This window comes from Gopherus flavomarginatus, chromosome 1 (genome assembly GCF_025201925.1).
Source record: "Gopherus flavomarginatus isolate rGopFla2 chromosome 1, rGopFla2.mat.asm, whole genome shotgun sequence".
NCBI lineage: Eukaryota > Metazoa > Chordata > Testudines > Testudinidae > Gopherus > Gopherus flavomarginatus.
Genome location: NC_066617.1, coordinates 375,791,234 through 375,793,232, shown reverse-complemented (window position 1 = coordinate 375,793,232; position 1,999 = coordinate 375,791,234). Strand labels below are relative to the sequence as shown.

Genomic DNA, 1,999 nt, shown 5'->3' with positions numbered 1-1,999 from the left:
CTTGTTCTGTCATCTGCCACCACTGGGAACAGTCTAGATCCATCCTCTTTGGAACCCCCTTATATCGGGGGTCTAGTTACCAGAAATAAGAAGGGTGGCAAGGTTATGAGTTAAAGAGTTTGTCAGGCTGACACAGCACAGTATGGTCAGGAAAGGATTTAATGTCTCTTTGGTCAGCCAATGATGCAGAGAAGAGGGCCCAGCAACCAATCACCAGCTAGCTCCCCACAAGGCTCAGTCTGCGAACCAGAGCACTAGGAGAAAATTCTAGTCCCTTTCTGAGTAATGAGCTGGAGGATCCTGCCCCGGATCTCTTTGGTCTTCATCCCATAGATGATGGGGTTTAGCATGGGGGGCACCAGTAGGTATACATTGGCACTGAGAATGTGGAAATGCAGGGGCATATTCTGGCCAAACCGGGAGATAAGGGAGGAAAAGAGACGTGGGATATAAAATACCGAGATGGCACAGAGGTGAGAGCCACAGGTCCCAAACGTCTTGAGCCAGGCGTCCTTTCTGGGGAGGCTGAAGATGGCCCTAAGGATCTGGATATAGGACATGACGATAAAAATCACATCCAGACCGGTTACACAGAATACCACAAACAGCCTGCAATAACTACTGACATGAGTGTTGGTGCAGGCCAGCTTCACCACAGCCATGTGCTTGCAGTGCATGTGGGGGATGATATTGGTTCTGCAATACGGCCATTGCCTTGCGAGGAGGAGACAGGGCAGTACGACTATTGCACCACGTAACATCACAGCAAAGCCGATCTTGGCCACCACCAGGTTTGTCAGAATGGTGGAATGTCTCAGGGGATGGCAGATGGCCATATAGCGGTCGAAAGCCATGGCCACGAAAATCCCAGATTCAGTCATGAAGAAGCAATGAATGAAATACAGTTGGGTGAGGCAGGCACTGAAATCTATCTCCCTGGAATTGAACCAGAAGATGCTCAGCATTTTGGGCACAGTGGCCGTGGACAGGACCAGGTCGGTGACGGCCAGCATGCAGAGTAAATAGTACATAGGTCCATGGAGGCTAGGCTCCTTCTTCACGATGAACAGGATGGTGAAGTTCCCCAAGATGGCTATGGAGTACATGGTGCAGAAGGGGATGGAGATCCAGATATGAGCTGCTTCCAGGCCAGGAATTCCCAGCAGTATGAAGGTGGAGGGGTTGGTGAAGTCGGTTGTGTTGGAATCTGACATGGTGTAGGGGAGAAGGTATCCAACTCTGAGGCAGAACGGTGTCTCCTGCATGTAACATAAGTTTCTCTGACTTCCTGTATGTGCTCAGGTTCCAGGGTTATGGTCACAGGAGAAATGCCTTGATGGAGAGACAATGTTCATACAAGACACTATATGCACAACTACATGCTGTTCTCATGGGTGAAACAGATTGGTGGCTCTTCACACACTGAAATTTGACCTTTTCACTTTTGAGAAAAATGAATTATGAATAACTGATGCTCCTAATGCTAATTACATATTTTATGGTGCTCCATGCATCAAATAATTCCTACACATTGTGATGTGGGAAACCTTCATAGGCACCAGCAGGAAACACGAGGGTCAATACTGGTTATCCCTAATTGTTCCTTAATGCAATGAGAGACAGGCTAGAGAGTCCATGCTGTAGGGAGTTCCCCATTAACACTGTTGCTCAAAATCTGAGAGTGGAAAAAAACCTTTTTCTAAGATGTGTGCCAGAGGACATAGGCGCCGACTTCTTCTTGTGCTGGTTGGTGCTTGAATCCTCTCTGCCTCTGGCCCCACCCCAATTCCACTCCTGCCCACCCCCTGCCAACCCTGCCCTGCTCCCATTCAACCTCTTCCCCACCTGCTGCCCTGAGTGTGCCATGTTCCTGCTCCTCGCCTCTCCACCCGCCAAACAGCTGTGGAGGTGGCAAATACTGGGAGCTTGGCGGAGGAGCGGGGATGCGGCGTGCTCAAGGGAGGATGCAGAGGCGGAGGAGGAGGTGAGGGGGGTGGGG

The 1,999-nt window shown here is 50.2% G+C and overlaps 1 protein-coding gene across 1 annotated transcript; it reads right to left on the bottom strand.

Moving 5' to 3' along the window:
• Positions 1-254: 254 nt before the first annotated feature.
• Positions 255-1,214, bottom strand: LOC127044564 (olfactory receptor 52R1-like). The gene has a single exon (XM_050939606.1). It carries the CDS (start codon positions 1,212-1,214, stop codon positions 255-257), a length of 960 nt encoding a protein of 319 aa, XP_050795563.1.
• Positions 1,215-1,999: the final 785 nt, after the last annotated feature.

Coding starts and splice junctions, on each gene's coding strand:
- LOC127044564 (XM_050939606.1), bottom strand. CDS start 1,214: ATGTCAGATTCCAACACAACCGACTTCACCAACCCCTCCACCTTCATA.